A 21,774-nucleotide genomic window follows, 5' to 3' on the forward strand; every position below is an offset into this window, starting at 1 on the left:
ACCGGGGCCCCGAGGAGAATTCTTGGGGTGTCTTCACACGCCGAGGGCTGAGTGGGTGGGAGGAAGGTGGGGCGGCGGGCTAAAGGTCTGGCGTGAGCTGAGCCAGCCGGTGGGACCCTGGGAGGCCCCTGGGGGCCCCCGAGGACGGCATGCAGGGTCCCCGAGGCCCCCCTGCCCCATTCCTGCACCTGAGAGCCGGCCGCGCCCGCGGGGACACGCACCTTTGTAGACGTTCAGCGTGATGGTCCTCACGGCGATGCGGACCATGCTTTCGGGGTGGTTGAAGAACTTGATGGCTTCCGTGTACAGGGCGAAGTCATTGGTGTGCTGGGACAGAAGGGGCGAGTCCCCCCCAAGTCAGCTCCAGACCCCAGGACTGGGCGACCCCCCACCCCGAGCCCCAAGGAATCAGAATTCAGTTTAAATAAAGACAGTAACGGAGGAAGAGCGCCAGGAGGGACCCTCTGGGCCCAGCAGGACGGGGGCCGGGAAGGAGGAGACAGGGCAAGAGCCAAGGCTGGGACCAACCCCTCCTTCCCGAGTGGCTCCTACCCCTGTTCCTCACCCCAACGATGGAATCACTTCCCTTCTCCAGGGTCCTTCTGTTTTTTGGTTTTTGGTTTTTCTCTGGGTCACACCTGGCGATGCACAGGGGTCAGTCCTGGCTCTTCACTCAGGAATTACCCCTGAGTGCAGTGCTCAGGTGCCTTGCACCCGGCTGAACCCGGGTCAGCCGGGTGCAAAGCAAATGCCCAACCCGCTGTGCTATTGCTCCAGCCCCTCCAGGGTCCTTTTGGGCCAATGAGATGTCTTGGGAGATCAGAGTGGTAGGGCAGCGGGGAGGGTTCCTGGTTTGATCCCTGACACCCCACACGGTCCCCTGAGCCAGCTAGGGGACCGCAGAGCCAGGAATGAACCTAGAACTTTTTTTTTATTTATTTATGTAAATGTTCCACCACAGCTATGTGCAGCTGCTGCCCCGTAGCCTTCATGATGCCTGACCTGCTATACCCAGACGCTGGTGGCTTTTTTTTTTTTTTTGCTTTTTGGGTCACACCCAGCAATGCACAGGGGTCACTCCTGGCTCATGCACTCAGGAATCACCCCTGGCGGTGCTCAGGGGACCATATGGGATGCTGGGATTTGAACCCGAGTCGGCCGCGTGCAAGGCAAACGTCCTACCCACTGTGCTATCACTCCAGCCCCGACGCTGGTGGTTTTTTAAAATTCAAATAAGTGAAGGCCCAGAGGTATATCTGACTGACCTATAGCTCATGCTTTCAGTTTAGAAGTTCCAGTATTCTTTTAATTTTTTTTTCTTTGTGGGTCACACCCAGCAATGCTCAGGGATTACTCCTGGCTCTGCACTCAGGAATTACCCCTGGCGGTGCTCAGGGGACCCTATGGGATGCAGGGAATCGAACCTGGGTTGGCCGCGTGCAAGGCAAACGCCCTCCCCACTGTGCTATCGCTCCAGCCCCAAGGTCCAGTATTCTTGGCACTTAATGTATGATGCAGAGCACATATCTGGGTGATTTTCCTGAGCCCTGGTGGGTAGAAGTGCTTTTACTTTCTTTTGCATTTTCACTGTTACTGACTGCATTGAGATGGTGCATACTGATCCATCATGACCTGTGATTTTATTTTCCTGTGTTGCTTCCTGACTCCCGATGAGTCAACTCGACATGCCTCAGTATCGTGTGTTTCTCTTTCTCCTATCAGTCCACGTAACAGCTACAAGGATCATACAAGTCGACATGTTCCTTGACTTTCTTTTGTAAAGTCATATTCTTTCATTCCTCGCTCCACTTCGTGACCTTTGAATTTCTCCTGCCCTCCCTTATGCTGGTAGAAAGATGGGTGCGCGTGCATCTGTGAGGCTATCTGACTTCGGCTGTTTGTGGTACTTGTGTCTGTCATAGATTTTTCTGAATCGTTATTTTGAAGTTTACATTTTGGGCACGCCTGGTGTGCTTTTATCTGCCGCAGTTGTATTTTTGCCTTTGGTGCCTTTTTATTGGCCTTTACTTCTTATGCCTTGAGTCCTGTCACAGTTTTTGGGTCTAGCACGTTTCTCACACATTCCAATTGCTGAGCACTGCTTTTGTACCTGCCGTGACTCTCTTTGGTAACAGGCTCGGAGCAGGTCAGTGTAAGTGTCAAGAAAAGAGACAGGAGGGGCTGGAGAGATAGCACAGCGGGTAGGGCATTTGCCTTGCACTCGGCCGACCCGGGTTCAATTCCCAGCATCCCATATGGTCCCCTGAGCACTGCCAGGGATAATTCCTGAGTGCAGAGCCAGGAGTGACCCCTGTGCAGAGCCAGGTGTGACCCAAAAAGCAAAAAAAAAAAAAAAAAAGAAAAAGCAGGGGGTCAGGGGCCTAAGGACCTGTGGACTGAGAGCCCCGACTGTTCTCCATGTACAGTATTTATTTCTTGGAACCAGTGATTACCGAAAGAAGGTTAATATTTTCCGGTCAGGTGCCTCACTCTCTTGATCTATCTGGGGAGACGTTTACACACATGAGGGTCTCAGTTTATTGGAGCGAATGTAGATGTGAAGAGCTTTTTTGAGGAGAAATTCTTTCAGGAAGGGAAGCAGAGACAGAGCAGAGAACAGGACACCCATTGGGGGGCAGCTTTCCCTGGCAGCATTCCACACCTGGACTCCAGCATTCTGGGTTCTGGTCCCCAACAGGCGACAGACACGTGCAGGTCTTGCCCTGCTCTCTCATCCTGCTCTGTATGCTCACATTCTGGGACTTTAGAGTGGATTTTCTGAGGGTATGCTAAATACAGAGTCTCTTGACCCTGCACCCGGCTGTCTTCACCGGGGCCCCTCGGAGGGGGTGGGTTGAGTTTCCCTGCCCCCCCCCTGACCCTGAGCAGAGCCCCGGCAGCCAAAGACCTTTGGAACCCAGCCACAGCCATTCTCAAGGTCCCTCTCCACACGTTTGGACGAGCCTCACACATGAAGGAACTGGCAGAGGAACCCAGGTGTGCAGGACCCGGGGCTGAGACCTCCAAGCCTGCTTGGATCAGGACTGGGCCTCCTCCGCCCAGATTCCTCATTTTCCAGTAACTAGACAGTCACACCCAGAAACTGCCCCTGGAGCCGTGTAATCCCATCAAGGGCCAACACCCAGAGACTATAAAACCAAGCTTCTGGAAGCCTAATTCTCCCTCCTGGAGAACCTGGCAAGCTACCGAGAGTTTCCTGCCCTCATGGGAGAGCCTGGCAAGCTCCCTGTGGCGTATTCATATGCCCAAACCCGTAACAATGCTGGGTCTCATTCCCCCGACCCTGAAATAGCATCCAATGCGGCATCATTGGGAAGGACAAGTAAAGAGAGGCTTCTAAAATCTCAGGGCTAGGACAAATGGAGATGTTACCGAGACCGCTCGAGAAAATCGACGATCAACGGGATGATGATGATGATGATGTATTTATTTATTCATTTTTGCTTGTTGGGTCCCACCTGGCGATGCTCAGGGGTTCATCCTGGCTCTGCAGTCAGGACTTACTCCTGGCGGTACTTGGGGGACCCTATGGGATGCCGGGATTGAACTCGGGTTGGCTGCATACAAGGCAAACGCCCTCCCCGCTGGACTATCCTCTGGCCCGAACCTGGAACTTTTGGGGTGCGTGTGGCCCCCAAACCAAAAGAGCAAAGCAAAGGCGATGTGTCTGTGGAAGGGGAGAGGCTTTGGGCAGAGGGAGTGGGGAGCACTGGTGAGTGGGGTGGGGAAACGATCATCATTAACAATATTGGACATCACAGACCCTCCAGCGTTCTCAACGTTTTTCTCTTTAAATGAGACGGTTTCGGGCCTGGAGGCCAGGTGCCCCCCATCCACCCCACAGTTATCAGCTGTGGCTTCCACCGCTGAGACCCAAGGGACAGGTTTTACTGTTCCCAGAGTCCCACTATACCAGGCTCTCACCGAAACACTCCCGGCTCCACTTCTCGATGTATAAATACTGAAACTGCCAACATTACCCCAGAAGGCCGAGGGTGCTGGGGGTCTTCTCCCACTAAAAAGAGACCACCGGGGGCCCCGAGTGATGGTACAGCGGGGAGGGCGTTTGCCTTGCGTGCGGCCTACCTGGGTGTGAGCCCCAGCATCCCATATGGCCCCCCAGGCCTAGCAGGCGCGGTCCCTGAGCACAGAGACGGGAGTCAGGCCTGAGCACCGCTGGGGATGACCCCCCCCAAACAAAACAAACAAAAACCATTAAAAATTGGATACATTTCATCAGGCTGGAGGGGAAGAGCCCAGGCCTGGGCCCCACGGGGTTCCTCTGCTGCCCCCTTCTGGCGAGCGTCCCTCCGGCCCTCACAGCCACAAGGTGAGGGGAGAAGCCACCATCACCTGGACCCGGCCCCGGGAGCACGAGCCAGTCCCCTGGGGGACACTCCAGGTTCCGCCTCGGGCCCGGCTGCCCCTGGAGGGACAGGAGGCCGGCACCCAGCAGGCGGCCACCGTAAGGTGGGAGAGGCCTGGGGGACTCGACGTCGCCCCCCAGGGCCCGACCACGGCTACCGAACGTGGGAGATGGCCAGCCCTCCCCAGCTCAGGCCCGGGGACAACTGGGGGGACAGTGACGAAACCCAGCACAGCAGGGACTGGGCGGGCTCCGGACACAGGCCGTGGTGCCAGTCGGAACCCACAGGATGGGAGGCTGGAGCAACAGCACAGTGGGGAGGGGGTGTTTGCCTTGCATGCGGCTGACCCGGTTCGATCCCCGGCATCCCATAAGGGTCCCCTGAGCACCGCCGGGAGTAATTCCTGTTCCTGAGAACAGAGCCAGGAGTAACCCCTGAGCATGGCCTGGTGTGACCCAAAGAAGCAAAAAAAAAAAAAAGAAGAAGAAGAAGAAGTAGAAAAAACCCAAAGGACAGCCTGGCCCGATGTCCCTTTTCTCCTGGGTCCACCCCCTGGGCTCCCTCTCCCCCAGGGGTCCCCGCAGCCCGTGTAGCCTGGCAGGGGCGATGCATGTGGGCGGGGGCGGGGCTGACTGCCTTGGCTTCCTGAATTTTTTTTTTTTTATTTTTGGGTCACACCCAGCGATGCTCGTGGGTCACTCCTGGCTCTGCACTCAGGAATTACCCCTGGCGGTGCTCAGGGGACCATATGGGATGCTGGCCATCGAACCCGGGTCGGCAGCGTGCAAGGCAAACGCCCTCCCCGCTGTGCTATCGCTCCAGCCCCCCTGCATCCTTTCTTAGGACACCACAGGCCTGCCAATGGGTCCTCCTGCCCTGACCTGGACCTGTGGCGGTCACTTCCAAAGCATGGCCTGCTCTGTCCCAGGGGCTGGGCCGGGAGGCTTCTGGGGAAGGGGGCGTCGGGGAGCCGGGACAGAGAAGGGAGGTGACCTCAGGAGACGTCCCTGCATGAGTATGTGATGGCTGGAACCACGGCTGGGGGACCAGCCTGAGGTCGAGAGGGGCTGAGCCTGGGGCCGGGGTCCCCAGTAAAGGTGGTGCCACCAACGAGCCCGGCCGGGGGCAGCCGGCACCCTCCATCCCTTCCGGTCTGCACACAACTCGGCCCTGCTGTCCGGGCTCCACGCTGGGGGCCGCTTTTGGTTTGCGTCTGGGGCCCACACCCGGCAGTGCCAGAGGCTGCTACGCCTGGCTCAGGGCTTGGGGGTCACTGCGCTGCGGGGGGTTCACGGTGCCGAGGATCCCGCAGGCCCCGGGCTCCCGCCCATCGTGAGAGCAGCATGGGTTACTCAAGTGGCGGGAGAAGCTCCCGGAGAAGCACCGGGGACGTCAGCTTATGAAAAAACAAAGCAAAACCGCGTGGTGACAATTCTAGGGAGCCAGGGGATGGGCCAGGAGGATGGGACCGTCATCTACTTCATCTCTGGAAGACCCAACACCTTCCTGCAGGTGAGGAGGCCACTGAGGCTCAGAGCGCTGGGCTCTCCCAAGGCCGGGCGGCAGGAAGTGGCCAGCCGGGAATAACTGCAGCCTCTCTCTCCCCTCACCGAGAAATAAGACCCCCGACTCATATTCTTTTTTCTTTTATCTTTTTTTTTTTTTTTTGCTTCTTGGGTCACACCTGGTGATGCTCAGGGGTCACTCCTGGCTCTGCACTCAGGAATTACTCCTGGTGGTGCTCAGGGACCCCGATGGGATGCTGGGACTTGAACCCGGGTCAGCTTCATGCAAGGCAAACGCCCTCCTCACCATGCTATCGCTCCAGCCCCCCAAGTTAACAGTCTGAGCACTGGGTCTTGCCACGCACGACAGACTCAGGCAGCACAATTACAGCTGAGGAGAATAACGGACTAGTTAACACGTTAAAATCACTGATGAAGCAGGCGCAGGGTGAACGGCGTTGCTGTGGAAACGAGGCACAGCAGGCCTACAAGCAGATGCACTGCCCCACTGGACGGAGCCGCCCTGACCACTAGGCTCCTCTCCCCGGCCCTGCCTCTGGCAGGACTCACCTCGTTGTAAAAGAAGTGGACGGTGTGGTTGTTGAGCTTCAGCGACAGCGTCTTCAGGAAGGATATATAATACGCCATGATCTCCTCATCGGAAAAGTCGAACTTGTGGACGATGATGGAATTCACGTAGTTATTGGAGAGCAGGTAGTCTGGAGGGGAGGCGGGCGGGAGAGGAGAGAGACACGCGTGTGGGGAGACACGCGAGCACCAGCAGTCACTTCCAGGGCTGCTGGAGTCCGACGAGCCATCGGGGAGAGGGGCCCCTGGGCGCCACCACCAGGAACCCCACGCGAGGCCAGAGCCGGGCCTGGCGAGAGTCCCGCCCACACCGAGAACAAGCCCTCCGCCCTGGCAGGAGGCGGGGCTGGCGGTGGCTCTGCCACCTCCCCTGTGGCACCAGCGCCCACACGGGGGACGAGAGCACAGAGCACGCCCGGCCCGGCCCGGCCTGCAGGTGAGCGGCGGGACGGTGGGATTCGAACTGCAGTCTGCTGTCAAAGCCGGGTTTCAGCCACCGGCCTATCAGCATCACGAGTCGGGACCAGTAACAGCAAGCAGGGGACTGGGGCCCAGAAACCGCGGTCAGCTGAAGACCAACGGTGGCCTTCCAGCTCTGGCCCTGGGGCGTGAGGGAGCAGCCGGGGTTCCCGACTGCCCTCCTGGTGTGACCCACTATCTGTGGTTCCCCTTCCACGCCAGCCCCAGCATCTGGAAGTGTCCTCGACCCCTCAGGCCTGTCATGCAGGCCACCGGCCCAGGGGCTGTGGGCACACTGGGGAGGAGGTGGCTGGCCAGGGCAGAAGCTTGGAGGCCACGGCGATGCCCACAGCTGAGTGGCATGAGCTCTCCCGGCACCCCAAAGTCCTAAACCAACTGGGGGGCTGGGGAGGGGCTCCCGGGTGGCAGGACCCGGCTGGAGAAACCTGGGCCCTATTTTTAGCATGGGGGAGGGGGCACATCCCGCGATGCTCGGGCTCACTCCTGGCGGGGTTCAGGGGGTCCTATGGGATGCTGGGGTTGATCCCAAGCCAGCCGTGTATAAGGCAAGTGCCCTCACCGCTGCTGTTCATTCCAGTCGCAGCGGGTTTTAACCCTTGAGTGGCTGCCGTTGCTTTACAATCGGGTCTCTCTCGCCCCTGATGGAGGGAGAAACCAAAGGTCCTGGTTCCCCCTCGCCGGCACCAGCCCGGGCTCTGCGAGCGGGCAGTGATTCCAGACGGCGGAAGCAGCCCTGTGTCCGGCACAACTTGGCGAGGGTAACTCGAGCCAGGGTCTGGGGGAGTGTGGACCCAGGGAGCCCCCAGGAGCACGGGGTAATACCCCCTGCCAGCCCCGGGCTCAGCACGCTCCCCCTCCCCCCTGCCCCCCGGAACTGGTGCTCTCTCCGCCTCAGGGACTGTGCTGTGTGGGGAGTCTGCTCCCTAAGTACAAGCATGGGTGGACCTGGCGGGGTCTCGGGCCAGTCCCTACACCCCTGGCTGGGTCTTCTCAGACCTCAGGTCACTCAGAGCCAACCTAGCAAAAGCCAGCGACAGGAAATCAGGCACCCGGGCCCGGACGCCAGCAGCAGAGGCTGGCGGGGGACACCTGGGCCCACAGCGCCCTCTAGTGGCCACTCCCCAGAGCTGCCAGCAGCTCCTTCCTCCAGAGGGGCCGACACCCACCAGTCACCAGAAACCGCACCCGGGACCCCCACTTGCTCTGACACAGACATTCCGGGCTCTGTGCTGTATGCCCACTTCCTGCGAGAGGCTGGGGCCGGGAGCCCAGCTGGGGCTTCTCCCCCCGGCCCTGCGGGGGCTGGGGATCGACCATCCTTTGGGGTGGGCCCCCTCCCCGCTCCTGTGCCCTCCGCCAGCCCCATGACTGCCACCCAAATGCCTCCGGATGCTGGCAATGCCCTGTGAACCCCAGCACGAGGGCTGAGCCCTGACGACAGCAGCCAGGCCAGAGCTGCTCCCGTGGGCCACAAACCCGAACACCAGGGGCTTAAGCATGGGAGCAGGCCTCCTGGGGTCGCTGCCCCCCGCGGCAGAACCACTAGCCAGGGGAGCCTGGGGGCTGGGGCAGGCGGGGCAGCCCCCATCCCACCCCCTGCCAGTCCCAATGCTTACTCTGCGACCCCAAGTCTTTCACAACCCCGTTTGCAAAGAAGGGCTGCAACCCCTCGATCTCGAAGCCAGGAGAGTCCCCCTTCCCGGACCGCACAGGGTGCCGTGGACCAAACTGTGACCCCCCAAACTCAGATGCTGAAAAGCCTACAACCCCAAGGTGGCTGGGACAGGTTAAGGGCCCACACGGCCATGGCAGGGCCTGACGCCCAAGAAAGAGGGTGGCAGGCTCCCTGCTGAGGGCCAGGAGAAGAGAGGCCAGCAATAGGGGGGCGAGAGGGGGAGCCTCCCAAATGCACCCTGATGGAGGGTTCGCAGCCCAGTACATGGAGACCCGGGTAGGCGACTCCTGAGCCGCGGCATGGAGAATACAAGCACTCAGAGGCCACGCCCACTCGGAAAGGCCGCGCCCATCGAGGATGACACGCCCATATAGAAGCCACGCCCACTAAATGGAGGGCACGCCCATTATGGTCGGCACGCCCACCCCCTCGGATCCAGGTAGGCCACTCCTGAGCCGAGGCATGGAGAGCACGCCCACTCAGAGGCCACGGCACGCCCATCGATAAGCCACGCCCACCAGATGGAGGTCACGCCCATCGTGTCTGACACACCCATCTATGAGCCACGCCCACCCTGTCGGCCACGCCCCCGCCCCCGCAGAGGGCCGCTGCTTACAGAGGGAGGTCTCGTGGCTGATGTTCTCGAAGAGGATGTTCAGGGTCTGCAGCAGCTGCACGCACACGTAGCGGCCCGACTTCTGCCGCAGGATGTTCAGGAAGAAGACGAACATGTTCTTCTCCAGGAAGAAGCTGGGGACGGAACGGGGCGGCGTCAGTGGGCGTCTTCCTTCCCCACGAGGAAGCCCCGAGCGCCGTGGGGCCGGGGAGGGGGCTCCTGCTGAGCGCTGGCGACCCCGAGCCCACCCATCGGCCGGACCGCTTGTCCCCCATGGCACTGGTCCCCCGCCTTGCTCCACGGGCCATCCAGATCAGGGCCGGGTGAGCGGGCTTTCCCCGCCCAGGAGCGCACCCCACCTCTGCCCACCATGTGCTTGGGTGCAGGTGGCCCCACCTCCATCCGCATGGCCCCCCACACGGCGGGAGCCCCCAGGGACCTGCCCAGGTCTGGGTGTGGCCACAAAAGCGCAAACTTTTTTTTTTTTTTTTTGCTTTTTGGGTCACACCCAGCGATGCTCAGGGGTCACTCCTGGCTCTGCACTCAGGAATTACCCCTGGCCGTGCTCAGGGGACCCTATGGGATGCTGGAAATCGAACCCGGGTCGGCCGCGTGCAAGGCAAACGCCCTCCCCGCTGTGCTATCGCTCCAGGCCCCTAAAGCCCAAACTCTTAACACCTGGACCTGCTGAAAGGGCGCCGGTTCCCTAACTGCCAGGTTTGTAGCTGCCGGGCTAGAAGGAAAGAGGCGGAGCCGGCAGGGTGGGCGTGGCTGGCGCCCAGGATGCGCTGCTCTCCGGTCTGGGGGACTGTACTTCGGGGGTGCAGCCATATCTGCACTGTGAACAGGAGGAGGCCGTCCCTTATGCCCTTCCTCATAGGAAACCGTCCCTGTTCCTGCTCCCACGGGCTCGTGGGCAGGCTGAGGTCAGCCCTCGGGCACTGCCCGACTGGGGCACGCATCTGAGCGGGTCTGCCGGCGCCCAGGGCAGGGTCATGGGTCTGGCACTTGCTCACAACTGGCACCTGCAAACTTCCGTGTGACTCCAGGCGGGGAAATGAAGAGAAATGACCTAACAGAACCTCCCTCATCTAGTCCAGCTCTGGGAGTCCTTCCCCCTGCCGCCCCCTGAGTTGTGTCCAGTGACCTGGGCTGCCCACAGCACCCACACCGCCAACTCGGGAGCCTGCGGAAGTGCCAGTCCCTGGGTCCTGCGCGGGATCGATGGAAATTAAATGCAAAATCCAGGAGCCTGGATTTTATTTTATTTTATTATTTTATTCCATTTTATTTTTAATCTTTATTAGTGAATCACCGTGAGGTACAGTGGAGCCTGGATTTTAAAACACACCCAGGGACTCGGGAACTCGGTGGGGAAACGGCTGACTCCGGGGCAGGGGCGGGGCAACACGAGGTAACGCAGAGGTCGGGTGCAAGTGTGCCTGCGCCAACCTGGGAGTGACCCCAGCACCACAGCTGGGCCCAGCGCCAGTCCGGGCGGGGCCCTGGGGACCATATGCGGGGCTCACGATGGAGCCCAGGTGGGCCACGTGCAAGGCAAGCCCCCCTACCTGCTGTGCTCTCTCTCCAGCCCCGAGTTTCTCATTTTTAAGTCCAGTGGCTGTTCCCATCCCAAAACAGATGCCGTAAAACCCACCCGCGAGGGGCCCCAGGGATGCCCGGGAGCTGAAAGCATGAGTGCAGGCTGCCCCGGAGCACGCGCCCGCTCTTTACCTCCAGAGCCAAGGAAAACACGGATGGTCAGGAAAAGCGTTATCCCGACCACGGCCCCGGCCCCCCTCCAGGCTCCCCTCAGGCAAGGCCACCTCCCTGACCCCCTAGATGGGCTTTGTCGAGAGCCTCAATACTCAGCAAAAAAAAGTCAACGCAAACTTGTTGGCATTATGGCATTATCTAAAAACAACATCTAGGGGTTGTCAAAACCCAAACCACCTGGCAGAGACCTGCGGGGCTCCAGGAATGGGCTTCACGGGACAGTCCCCTAGTGACACACTTTGTTACTGTGGTTTGGGGATTACACCCAATGTCGCTCTGGCCTTGCTCCTGGCTCTGTGCTCGGGCATTCCGGAGAGAGCACCTGGCCGCACTCAGCTCACCTCGGATGCAGGGCAGAGGAAGAAACCCGCCCCCCGGGGCTTGGGGCCTGAGCACTGTCCCCCCGCTCTGGCACGGGGTGACCCAGCAGGCCCCCTGGCCCCAGGCTCAGCGAGAGTCTGCTGTGGGCCTCAGTGGCACAGCTGGGGCACCCTTCCTGCACCCCAGAACCTGCCCCCACCACGGCCGCTCCTCCCTCCTTGGGGAGGGTCAGAGACGCCCCCCCCGCGCCCCCACCCCAGGAAAAACAATCTCGGCTATTTTCAGATTTTTGTCCCCGCACTCCCTGCCCTAACTCCCTCCTCCTCGGCTGCCTTCCCCGGGGATCCTGGCAGGCAGAGACGCGGGGCGCGGGGGCCAGGCCCGGCCCTTACTCAAACACGGAGCTGTCATTCTGGTCGCCCCAGATCAGGATCTCGGTGATGGAGCGGATGGTCTCCACCAGCAGGTTCCGGTTCTGCTCCGTCACGGTCGTGTTCTTGGTCAGAACGTGGTACAGGTACCTGCGGGGCGGGAGAGCAGAGGGGTCAGCGGAGGCCAGGGTGGGGGGCGGGCCCAGCGGCCCTGGGTGCCGTTTAAGGGGTCAGCACAGTCCGGACACTTCAGATCCCTCCGTCTCCCAGGCGGGCGAGACGCGCCTCAGGGGCCAAACGAGAGCAGACGATGCCTGGGCCATGAAGGGGGCCCGGAAGCCCCCCAGACGGAAGCAAGAGCTTCGTCGGCCCCTTGCAGGCCACCAGCCATCCTCGAACCCCGGCGTGCAGGAAGATCACCTGGGGAGCCGTGCCTGCCCCCCCCCCCCGCCCCTGTCATATCTCCCCACTATTGGCGGGGCAGGACGGCTGGCTGCAGAGCGCAGGCCTCGGGAGCAGAGGCGCAGGCAGGGATGGGGCAGGTGGGCGGGGCCCCAAGGCAGCAGCTGGGGCTCCCGCCACCCACCAACGCCAGCGCCCACCGGCACTGAGGGTTCCCAGGAAGCAGGCTGACAGAGACCACCCATCCCTGCTGAGAGTCAGTCTCTCGGGATTCGGGCCGGGGGCTCTTCAGAACCCCCAGGGGCTGGGAGGCGCCGCCTGCGGGGTCCCACTGTCCTGCGGTCTCCCAGCTCCCTTTGCTCGGCGGCTGGGAACGCGGCCGTCCCGCACACGGGTCTGCATTGGGGCTGGCGCGGCTGAGGGACTCCCTTCTGTTTGGGGGCCACACCCCACAGTGCTCGGGGGTCGCTCCGGGCCGTGCTTGGGTCTAAGCAGAGGCTCCACCGTGCAAGGCAGTAGCTCGGCCCGAGTGGCTCGGGGCCTTTGGCGGGGCAGCACTGTCTAGGCAGCTGTCTGGGCCTCGGGATCTGAGCACGAGCCCTTCCCGCTCCCCCTGGGGGGAGGCACACCCGGCTCGCTCGGTCTCTCCATCCAGCGCTGGCCTCTGACACCCGGGCCCCAACGGCGATGCCATCCAGGTTCTCAGTCTGTCTTCCCCTCGGAGAGCGTCGTTTAGTTCACGTGTAAGAAATCCCTACTGCCAAGGTCTCGAAGAAAGGCTGTTTTCTTATTTGATTTATTTTTTTTTTTCGGGTCACACCTGGCAATGCTCAGGGGTTACTCCTGGCTCTGTGCTCGGGAATTACTCCTGGTGGTGCTCAAGGGATCCTATGGGATGCTGGGGATCGAACCCAGGTCGCACACGTGAAAGACAATCACCTTCTCTGCTGTGCTATCACTCCGGCCCCAGTTTTCTTATTTTAAAGCATCAACTGCTTTTCCCTTCGCGTGACCCAGACTGTCCCGGCACCTGGCTTTCATTCGGTCTGAGGCACTGGCCCAAACTCTGCCAGGGGACCCCACCTAGGGACCGACAAGGCCGTTTCCCCAGTGCCCATCAGTGTCACCCTGGTTGTAGGTGGTCTCTGACCCGCCTGCGTGTGACAGCCCCGTGCCGTCAGCTGGGCGCAGCCGTCGGAACACGCGAGCCCCCTAGCCCTTCCTTCCAGTTCTCTCCTCATCACACTGGCTGCATTGAACCCTTCGCATTTCTATATCGATTTAAAAATCACCTTCTTGGGGCTGGAGCGATAGCACAGAGGGGAGGGCGTTTGCCCTGCACGCGGCCGACCCGGGTTCTAATCCTGGCATCCCATAGGGTCCCCTGAGCACCGCCAGGGGTAATTCCTGAGTGAAGAGCCAGGAGTAACCCCTGTGCATCGCCGGGTGTGACCCAAAAACCAAAAAAAAAAAAAAAATCACCTTCTGCGTCCCCAGAGAGACGCTGGCGGGGAGTTCCCCGGACTGCCCTCACTCAGGAGGAGTGACACAGCGGGGAGGGGTGCGGCTGGTTCCTAGGGAGCACGTGTGGTCCCCATCTCCTGGCTGCACGGGGTGGGGGGCCTAGATATTCCGCAGAGACCCCACGCGCGCTCTCCGGGTCTGCCCTGCTCCCCTGGGGGCTGGCTCCTCACTGGGGCCCCACAACGCCCGGCTCTGGTAGGGCCCAGGAAAGAAGACCGGACGGAGTCACGGTCAAGGTCTGACGCTGCGCCCGATCCTGGGCTCCGCGAGGGTCAGAAACGCAGCTGCCCGGAGAGACCCTGACCATGTCCCGATGGTAACCGAACACTCATTGAAGGGAGGCTGGACATTTCAACAGCCAAGAGCAACGGCAACGGTGTACCACGCCTGCCCGGAAGTGCCCGCTGCCCGAAGCCCCGCGCTGGTTGCCTGTGATGTAGGCAGGCAGACAGGGAAAGGCCCTCGGCAATGAAACTTAGGTCCACAAAACTTCTGGAAAGAAAAATTTTAAGACTGATCCACTCTGCGGATACGGAAAACAACAGACCTGATAAGACCTTCAGTAGACCCTGAGGAGGTTGGACCCCTGCCCACGGAGTTCCTCTCCTCGAAAACCCTCGAAAGTGCAATTAACTTTAGTGATTCAGCCCCAAAAAGACTCCAGAACTTCCGGATCAAGACAATGCTCCAAAAATAAATGCCACCGTGGACAAAGGAAGGCCCACATTCTGCCCCACGTCCAGATGGAACCAAAGCAGCTGTTGCTCCTGTTCCCCAGTTCCAGGTGCCTGCACGGCCACCGCGAGGGGAAACTGCAGAGGTCTGCTCTGCTGACAGCGTCCCCGGGGAGCGCAGGGTTTCCCAAAGCAGGTGATGTCCCCCGGGGGCTGCTGGAACCCTGGTGGGAGAGTGTCACAGCCTCGAGAATGACCCAGGGGAGGGGCGGGACACCTGCTTGTTGGCTTAGAGTAAGCAGATTGCCAGGGCAGTGCTGGGTTTTGTTGTTGTTGTTGTTGTTTTGCTTTTTGGGTCACACCTGGCGATGCTCAGGGGTTCCTCCTGGCTCTGCACTCAGGAATGACTCCTGGCAGTGCTCGGGGGACCCTATGGGATGCTGGGAATCGAACCTGGGCTGGCCACGTGCAAGGCAGATGCCCTCCCCGCTGTGCTATCGCTCCGGTCCCCAGAGTTGGGTCATTTTTAAGATGCGGGTGGGTGGCCAAACACTCCAGGACACTCTGGTTTAGGGGGTTAGTAAGGTGTCCGATCCCCAACATGACGCAGGGTGTGTGCCCCTCCCCCCCTCCTGCCCTGAGGCACTGCCAGGAGCGATTCCTGATCGCAGAGCCAGGAGTAAGCCCTGAGCATGGCCAGGTGTGGCCTAAAAAACACACCCCGGGGCTGGAGTGATAGCACAGCGGGTAGGGCGTTTGCCTTACACGCGGCCGACCCGGGTTCGAATCCCAGCATCCCATATGGTCCCCTGAGCACCACCAGGGGTGATTCCTGAGTGCATGAGCCAGGAGTGACCCCTGTGCATCACCGGGTGTGACCCAAAAAGCAAAAAAAAAAAAAAACACCCACACACCAAAAAATGGAAGTTAAATAAAGCAGCAGAGGGTGGGCACTGCTACGGGGCCATCCCGCATGCAAAGCGGGGCCTGTCTCTGAACTGTCAAGGAGGCACAGTTCACTTCAGTGTGTGTGTGTGTGTGTGTGTGTGTGTGTGTGTGTGTTCAGGGATGGAACTCAGGGGTCACACATACCAGGCAAGGGCGTGACCACTTGTACCACCTCCCAGGGCCGGGGGTGCATATTTTTATACCCTCCTAGGACAGCTGCAGGGCCCGGCTGTGAGCACCTGGGCAGCGCCTTCAGAACAACTCCCCACCCAAGAGTCTCCAGGCTCCCTAGAAGGTGGGTGCTCTGGGGTTCCAGAGGCAGGGCCCTGCCCAGCGTCCCACACCTCGCGGCCTCTAACCCCCATCCCAGGATTAGAGCCACCCCCAGACAAAAACAAAAACAAAAACGCGGGAGCCCAGAGCGAAAGCACAGCAAGGAGGGCATTTGCCTTGTACACGACTGACCTGGGTTCGATCCCCAGCATCCCATAGAGTCCCCTGAGCACCACCAGGAGCAATTCCTGAGTGCAGAGCCAAGAGTAACCCCTGTGCATCGCAGGGTGTGACCCAAAAAGAAGAAGAAGAAAATGAAAGAAGTGCAAACAATGTGGCCCACGCCACTGATGGCCACACACTGGCCTAAGGCTCGGCAGGCCCAGCCTGTAAGGAAACACACAGCCACAACGACCTGAGCCGCAGGGGACCCTGCAGCGGGCCCCAGGTCCTTCCCTGGGAAACACGCGGCTCTTGGCACTTGGTCCCTTAATCCCTTATCGGAAATGCCCGCGGGCGGAACCCGGAGCCTTGAAGCCCCTGGAGGATCATCACTGAGCGACAGATTTTTCCATGCCAGCACATCCCTCCTCTGGGAGACACACCCCCATCTCCGGAGACACGCCCCTTCTCGGGAGACACGCCTCTTCGCCGGGAGACACGCCCTCCTCCGGAGACACGCCCCTTCTCGGGAGACACGCCCCTCCTCTGGGAGACATGCCCCTTCTCCGGAGACACGCCTCTTCGCCGGGAGACACGCCCCTTCTCCGGAGACACGCCCCTCCTCCGGAGACACGCCCCTTCCCCCGGGTGTCACGCCCCTCCTGGAGACAAGACCCCCTCCAGGAGACACGCCCCTCCTCTGGGAGTCACGCCCCTCCCCCGAGATACGCCCCTCCTCCGAGGACAGAGGGACAGAGTGTAAACTCGCAGGGCGCCCCCCCCACCCCCCGCGGGAAGACCCCGAAGCTCCTCCGCAGGCAGGCCAGAGTCAGGGGAAGAGAGCAGTGATGAGACCAGGGGACCATCCATCCGTCCTCTCAAATCACCCCCCAAATCACAGTGTTCTGCGCCCATCCAAACAGAACCCCGGCGGAGGCTGAAAACTCTCCACAGTCCACAGCCGCCGCCCTGCTCCGGGCAGGGCCCCAGGGCTCAGATGAGCCTCATCCCAAACCAATTTGTTGAAAAATTCAGGGATGCGGGTTTTGTGACTGAAATCTCCAGGCCTTCACGGAGTCGGGGATGGGCTACCTCCCCCCACCCCATCTCCCTGTGCTTCCCGAAGCCCCCGCATTCACAGCCACACCCCAGAGCCACCACCCTTAGAAACTTAACTCCAGCTATATCACGGGCATGTCCCCGTTAAAATTTTTGGACACCCTGGATCTCAACTCTACAACACTGATAAACCAGGCGCAGCACACCGGACAGGGTGGGCTGTGACGCAGAAGCAACCAATCTCCACCACGGGTATCAGCACAGCTGGCTTACCCTCTCGCATCTTAGTACGCTCTTACACGAGGGTTAAAGGCGCCATCCGTGGTGAGGCCCAACAATCTTCACTAACTTTCTTCTACAGAAATCTTTTCCGATCACCCTCTAACAAATTATAGATAACAAGCAACATATAACAAATTACTGACGGCCTGCTAAGGGGGCAGGCTTAAGGGGTGGCTGGGAAATTGGAAATAATGGTGGTGGGATTGGTGTAGGAATATTGAATGTCCATAACCAAACTGATGGCTTAGTAAAGTTACAAAAAAATATATTAACAGTGCCCGAGGGGTAGGTCCGAGGGGCCGCCACTCCCCAGAACTTCCCCCAGGCACCTCATTTTGCACCGCAGAAACCTCCCTTGGCCAGCGGCCAGCCCGGCGGGCAGGATGAGGAACTGTGGGACGGGAGGATGGGGGGGAGGAACCCCAGATCAGGGCGAGGGAGGTGCTCCCGGCGGGGCTGCTCCTAGGACTCGAGTATGACGCCAGTGTGACGCCAGTGCTCGGGGCCCTCAGCACTCCCGAGCCAAGAGGGAGTCCCGGGCTCCCGCCCCAGAAGCGGCTGCTCTGTCCCGTCTTCCGGGGACAGTTGCTTCTTCACCCCTGACCCCGCCAGGCCCCCCCAGGCCACGTGCGTGCTGGGAGACGCGGGAACACGTGACGCAGTCGGACCACAGGCACAGCATGAGGACGCGCCTGTGCCGTCACCCCACGCGGGGCAGAGCGGGCGGGGCAGGGTGCCAGGGCCCGGAGCCGGTCTGACGGGGAGAGAGGGGGCCGTGGGCGCTGACGGGGCGGGCGCACGCAGGGACCCGTGAGTCACGCCAAGGGCAGTGACAACAGCAGGGCCGTCTCAGGGCAGAGCCGTGCCTCAAGGGCCCAGGCGGGCACCACGGGTAGGAAGAGGCAGGAGGGGTGGGGTGGGGGGCAGAGCCGAGAAGCAGCTGGCGGGTGGCGAGGTGGCGCCACTCCGTGCCCCCACTCTGGGAGCAGGTGGCCGCCGATGCCAACGCTGACACTGGGGTCTGTCGCTGGAGGGTCCCGGGGAGCCCACTCTCCCCCACCCTCTGTTCCCTAGAGCTGGTGGGGGAGGGCGTGGGGGGGCAGCTGGAGGCCCCCGGCACCCAAGAGCAGAGCCAGGGCAGACCTCCAGGACGGGGCCAGCGCTTCCGCCCGGGGCTCAGGCCGGCCCAGGTGGGTCTTCTCTGGCCCTCGCCTGCCCGGGGGAAACGCAACAGAACCCCGGGCACAGCGGGAGCTGGCAGCAGCGGTCCAGGGGGCGCAGGTCCGGGTAGAGGCCACCCATCCGCACACTCCAGCTGCCCAGGGGTGTGGGTGCCCGGGGCTGCCTCGTCGGGGGGGGGGGGGGCCCGCTTCCCTCTGCTCAGCCACGTCACCAACTCGCTCCCGGAGCTCAGGAGCTGGGGGGCACCGGCCCCCGCGGCCCGGCTGCAGGCGTGCCAGGCAGGAAGACAGCTCCCTGGCTGACAGCTGAAATGAGATGCGGGATCCTGCGGTTCCAAACGGGCTCCCCGGCACCTCATTATCTTCTCATTATTCTATGACTCTCGAACTGTGCTTTTTTAAAAAAAAATGTGTCTATTTTTAAAAGGGGGGGGGGAGGTTCCAGGGTTCCCAGATCCTTTTGTGCGCTACACACACACACACACACACACACACACACACACACACACACACACACACACGGTGCTTCTCAATCCTGTGAAATACCTCGATCACTCCTCACGCCCCACAACGCCGTGGGTCAAGGGCAGAACGTACCGGAACTCTGGTCCCAGAACTGTGGCCCCGGGACCGTGGCATCAAAACAGTGGCACAGGCACGGTGGCACCAGAACCGCGACTCCCTCACAACTCGTACCCACAGCCCAGGGCTCTCGAGGTCCAGCACTGACAGCCCCTGAGTCCCAGGCGCACTGGACAGTCACCGTGTCCCTCCCCCGCCCCCGCCCCCACCGCCTGCCAGGAACACTGCCAAGGCCGCCACAGCAGCGGGGGCTGTGTGGGCACACAGGTGGTCTCACCGCACAGCCACAGCTCCTGTACCACCTGCACACTCCCTGGGGCAGGGGCCGTCCTGCACCCGCAGACCCAGGGCCCGCGACGGTGACGGCAGGGCTGCGGCCACGCGCTGCCCAGGGCCTCCCCCCACACCGACACACGCATCGCCGGGTTCCCGGGGCTCTAGAGGCTGCTCTGCCTGACCCACAGACGCAGCCGGGGTTCCGCCAAGGCCCCACGGCCACTGGCACAGGACACGATGGGCCCTCGGCAGCTCCGAGGCAGAGATGCCCCCACCGGTCTTCCCGGGCTGGGGAGGCCGGGGTACCGAGCGCACGGTCTGAAGTCACACCCGGGGGTCCCCACTTTCAGCAGTGTCCCCCTCGGGACACGCGAGTCTGACCCGGAAGCTCAGTGTCTGGAAAGGAACAGTCAAGAGTCTCTCCGACGCCCCGCGGGGAGGCGGGACGCGGGCTCAGGAGATACCCAAGGAATGAAAAGGGCCCGGGAGGAAGTGGCAGGTGGCCAGAGGCTGGCCCCAGGCCTGACCCCGGGGGGAGGGAGGGGACTGACACCCGCCTGCCGCTCCCTTTCCCGCCTGCCTGCCTCGCACATTCCAGCTGCCCACACACCCACCCGGGCCCTGGGCAGCCCTCTGGCCGGAGACTCTCGCCTGTACCCCCAAACCATCCCTTTCACCTGTACCCCCGAACCACCCCTCACACATCACCAGCCCCCACTCGCCGAGACGCTCCCACCTGGAGTAAGGCCTGGGGCAGATGCAACACCCCCAAGACCGCTCCGAGGGGGGCTCGGTCCCCCCCACCGCCCGCCGGGCATGTCAGGAGCCCCCTCCCCGAGCCGGCCTACTTCTCGGCATCCCTGGCCGGCCTCCGGCCCCTTCCCCGGCCCTCCACACCCCCAGGGGCCCGCATTCTCCGCCCCTCCGAAGCCTTTCCCCACCTTCCCGTCCCGGGCCCCGCCGGACCCCCGCGTGCAGGCGCTGCACCCCGCCCCCCTTCGGCCACCCCCTGAGCTCCCCGGGGACCCGCTGAGCGGCGGGCCCAGAGCGGGGGGCGGTGGGGGGCACAGGTGCCCGCGCCCCTGCCCGCGGAGACGCGAGGGCGGAGCGGCCGGCCCTGGGGAGGCACGGCCGGGCGCAAGGGGAAGCCCCGGGAGACGCACGGGGGCGGCGCGGCCGTGGGGTGGGGGAGGCCCGGCCCCACTAACGACCCTGGCTGGGGGGCGCGGGGGGGGACACGCTGCAGCCCACGGCAGCAGCCCGGGAGGCGAAGATTCCCGCCCCGGGCCCCAAGCCGCGGGCCGGCGCGCGGGGGGCTTGCAAGCGGGTCTGCGGGAAAAGTCGCTCTGCCGGGCGCTCCGGGGGACCCCGGTGGTCCCCGCCCCCCGGCTCCGTTTCTGGGGCTCCCCGCGGAGACTCCGCCCCCTGGCCCCGAAAGCTGCTTATTTTTAAACTCCAGCCCGACTCCAGGCACCTGCCCGGCTCCCCGCAAACACCGCCGGGACAGCAGTGGCCCCCCCGCCCCCCCGAGCCACACACCCGCCGCAACCGCACCCGAGACCCCCGGGGCGGGGGTGGAGGCGGCGGGGGGGAATGCCCGTCCCCGAGCCCGGAGCTGCCCGGGGACACCGCGACTCCGAGAGGCCAAGCGACCGGTCCAAGGTCACACAGCGCCGGGCGCCGGGGTCAGGGGTCCGAGCCCGGCGCCGCCCGAGCCCCCGCCCGCGCGCGCGCGCGCCCCCCGCACTCACTTGAGGTGGTCCAGGGAGTGGATGTTGCGGGCGGACTTCCCGGGGCCCCCGCCCACCCAGCTCCGCGAGCGGCCAAACATGTCGGCGGCCCCGTGCCGGCGATCGCCTCACGGCCTCATGCCCGGGCGGCCCGGGGCCCGCGGCGACGGCACCAGCCCAGCAGGCAGCGGCCGTGGGGGCGCCCAGGCAGCGCCGAGCAGCACCGACCTCCCGGGCCCGCGGCCCCGCACTGACATTCAGCCGGAACCGGCCGTTTCGCCGCCGCGCTTTACGGCCGCCGCCGCGGGGGACGCCGGGAGTTGGAGTCTGGCCGCGAGGCGCCGGCCCGCGGGACTCCGCGCAGGAACTACAGGCCCCGGCGTGCCCCGCGGGGAGGCGGGGCGGGAGGCGGCGAGCCCCGCAGTCCCGGGAACTTCAGGGGGCGGAGCGCCGGCCGCAGGGGGCAGAGGGAGGGGCGGAGGCGAGTCACCCCCCAGCCCCACGCTAGCAATTCTTAGTTTGAAGAATGCAAACGAAGACGAACGCTTGTTGGGTCTGGGAGCTAGCTCAGAGCGCTGGGGCGCATTCCTGGCGTCCACGGAACCCGGGGTTGGATCCCTGCCTCAGCAGTCTTGCGAGCGATGCAGGGGACGGTCCTCGGGACCCGGGAGTACCGGGGGGCCACCTCCCTCAACTTGAAAATTAGCTTTTGCTGGGGCCGGTAAGATAGGAAAGCGAGTAGGACGTACGTACGCGTTGCAGGGGTGATCCCCGAGCGCAGAGCCAGAAGTAAGCCCTAAGCACTGCTGGGAGCAGCCCCAAAATCAAATAAATAAATAAAAATGTGTATTATTTATTTATTTATTTATCTTTTTGGGTCACACCTGGCGATACACAGGGGCTACTCCTGGCTCTGCACTCAGGAATTATTCCTGGCTGTGCTCAGGGGACCACTGCCATT

General features: G+C 62.4%; 1 protein-coding gene across 4 annotated transcripts in view; it reads right to left on the bottom strand.

The window, feature by feature from the left end:
• Positions 1–21,093, bottom strand: part of CLEC16A (C-type lectin domain containing 16A) — a 126,328-nt gene extending 105,235 nt beyond the window's left edge. For all 4 annotated transcript variants that reach the window (XM_055134568.1, XM_055134572.1, XM_055134571.1 and 1 more), the window contains exons 1-5: positions 20,835–21,093; positions 11,742–11,870; positions 9,253–9,386; positions 6,464–6,612; positions 222–327 (exon numbers count right to left, since the gene is read on the bottom strand). In XM_055134568.1, the coding sequence (XP_054990543.1) occupies positions 222–327; positions 6,464–6,612; positions 9,253–9,386; positions 11,742–11,870; positions 20,835–20,914 (598 nt within the window). In that variant the 5' untranslated portion in view covers positions 20,915–21,093. The remainder of the gene's footprint in view (positions 1–221; positions 328–6,463; positions 6,613–9,252; positions 9,387–11,741; positions 11,871–20,834) is intronic.
• Between the last annotated feature and the right edge of the window lie 681 nt (positions 21,094–21,774).

The sequence above is a fragment of the Sorex araneus genome, chromosome 4 (assembly GCF_027595985.1).
Source record: "Sorex araneus isolate mSorAra2 chromosome 4, mSorAra2.pri, whole genome shotgun sequence".
In the NCBI taxonomy this organism is placed as follows: Eukaryota; Metazoa; Chordata; class Mammalia; order Eulipotyphla; family Soricidae; genus Sorex; species Sorex araneus.